The 2,705-nt window shown below is 38.6% G+C and overlaps 1 protein-coding gene across 1 annotated transcript; it reads left to right on the forward strand.

Annotated features, from left to right (window-relative positions):
• Positions 1 to 608: 608 nt before the first annotated feature.
• On the forward strand, positions 609 to 1,547 carry LOC141051659 (olfactory receptor 6C74-like). Its single transcript, XM_073548665.1, has one exon. It carries the CDS (start codon positions 609 to 611, stop codon positions 1,545 to 1,547), a length of 939 nt encoding a protein of 312 aa, XP_073404766.1.
• The last annotated feature ends 1,158 nt before the right edge of the window (positions 1,548 to 2,705 follow it).

A 2,705-nucleotide genomic window follows, 5' to 3' on the forward strand; every position in this document is an offset into this window, starting at 1 on the left:
CAAAGGTGATAACTAAATGGCTCAGGGAACAAAACATAGAGATTTTGGGACCATGGCCTGGAAACTCCCCAGATCTTAATCCCATTGAGAACTTGTGGTCAATCATCAAGAGACGGGTGGACAAACAAAAACCTTCAAATTCAGACAAAATAAAAGCATTGATTTTGCAAGAATGGACTGCTATCAGGATTTGATCCAGAAGTTGATTGAGAGCATGCCAGGGAGAATTGCTGAGGTCCTGAAGAAGAAGGGTCAACACTGCAAATATTGACTTGCTGCATTAACTCATTCTAACTGTCAATATAACCTTTTGCTACTCATAATATGATTGCAATTATATTTCTGTATGTGATAAAAACATCTGACAAACACACATAAAAGCCAGAGGCCAGCAGATCATGTGAAAATATAATATTTGTGTCATTCTCAAAACTTTTGGCCATGACTGTACTAGTTCATAGTGATAGAGTATTTTATTTTATATTTTATAGAGATGCTTAGGGGGTTAATGTTCTATTGAAATTAAACTTCAACGATGAAACCAAATCCAACAGAAAATACAATAATACAGTATCTGTCCCCTTCCATTTAGATTCAGAACCAAATCCATGAATTTAAATCCTTCAAATCGGACTATGGTAGCATACTTTATTATTAAAGGAATATCAGACGTAGAAGAGCTCCAGCTTCCAATATTTCTTCTGGTTCTCTTGATATATCTTGTAACTCTTGGGGGTAATATGATTATTTTCCTCCTAGTTTGTTTTGATCATCACCTTCACAATTCCATGTACTTCTTCTTGGCCAACTTATCCATCGTGGACTTGTCTTCATCAACTATTACACTACATAAAGTTCTCCTTATTTTCATATCTGGGAATGACTTTGTTTCCTTCCATGATTGTATAACCCAAATGTACCTTTTTGCCTCTATTACGGGTCATGAGCTTTTTATTTTGGCAGCAATGAGTTATGACCGGTATGTGGCTATATGTAACCCTTTACGCTATCACTCAGTCATGACCATTCAAATTTGCCAACTTTTGGCCTCTTGCTGTTGGGTGTTGGGGTTTTTGCTGATCATTCCTCCGCTTGTTATTGTATTAGGTTTTAACTGTTATACATCTAACCACATTGACCACTTTTTCTGTGATATGATGTCCCTTGTGAGGTTGACCTGCAGTGACATTTCATTACTGGAGATCGTGATCCTCACCGAAGGACTGATTCTTTCAACCCTCTTGCCTTTTATTTTGACTTTTCTACCTTATGGTTTCATAATTTGGACCATAATGAAGATCCCAACCAGTGGTGGGAGACGGAAGGCGTTCTACACGTGTTCCTCACATCTGACAGTGGTGACAACTCTTTATATCATTCTGTCCTGTCAGTATATATTACCAACCACGGTGAACTCTGCAGATAAAAAGTTTTTCTCACTTTTCAACACAGCAGCTATTCCTATGTTAAACCCACTGATCTACAGTCTGAAGAACAAAGATGTTAAGGCTGCTCTTAGAAGATGGTTTATGAAGAGGAGAATCTAAAGAAGACATGATCTGATTTTTTGTACTATATACTGTATATGTAAAATACTATGACAGGACATATTGACAGCAGGGCTGAGGATTCTCTGTAAGTGGTGAGTTTTATGTCAAGCATGGATGGGCACCAGTCACTCTGCAGAAAACCTCTGTGGGTCCTCATGGCCAGTAGAGCATAGCTATTCCAGACCTAGTCCACAAGTACTCTCAGTAGTTCCCCAACTCCTCTGGCTGATGTGCTCATTTTGCATTGACCTTGACTATGGGGATCTTCCTTGACTTTGGTGCATCTCACGAATGCCAGATTGGGCTTATGGCTATTGACATTAGAGAACATGGAGGCTGAATATCTCTGTAGTATGTAATTATACAGCAATCATGCACTAAATATGGAGAAAATCTCCTGAAGACATGGCAGAGAAAATACCACCATGCATACAAAACCTGATGGTTGTATGGAGTCAGGCCTCATGAGTCTCCATGGTAGCTCTGATGAAATTATTAAATCTGTCGAAATTTCAGTTTTCTACATGAGCCCGAATTTCAACAGGAAATTTGATCAGTGCTTAATTTATTAGATGTGAATCAAATGTGCCTTATCATCTTCTGAGGTCTCTTCAGCCCCTCAGATAATATTGAATGTAAAAAAAATTATGCTTTTGAAGGTTCTCTTGCAGTTGCCTCCAGTCTTCTTCCATCTTTACAGTGGTCTTATGCTCTTCTACACTGACTGTCAATGACAAACCCTCATGAAATGTTATGACATCTCATGGCCTAGTCAGGGCCAAACATGCAGAGGATGGCGACCAAAATGGAAATAGAGTGAAGGCACCTAGAAGAGAACCAGGCAGGGAGCTGTGAGAAGAAGCAAGAGAGAAGTGAGCATGATATTTTTTTTAACCTTTTTACACTGTAAAATTAATTTGAAGCCAATCAAAGAAAAAATTTGGATTTATTTGTAAAATTCAAAATACATTTGATTCGCCCTATTTTGGCCAAGTGCATGCACCTTTCTACTGTAAATTCTAAATAAATGCTGTAAGGCAGCTACCGGATACATAGCTTAATTCTGCTAGAGGGCATCAATATATATTGGTCATCCTTGACTGTGCTACGTAGTACCCTGAAGCAGTTCCCCTGGGGAACTCCTAAGCAAAAAGT

Source organism: Dendrobates tinctorius, unplaced genomic scaffold (assembly GCF_039654945.1).
Source record: "Dendrobates tinctorius isolate UK_male_01 unplaced genomic scaffold, ASM3965494v1 ptg000158l, whole genome shotgun sequence".
NCBI classification, from domain to species: Eukaryota; Metazoa; Chordata; class Amphibia; order Anura; family Dendrobatidae; genus Dendrobates; species Dendrobates tinctorius.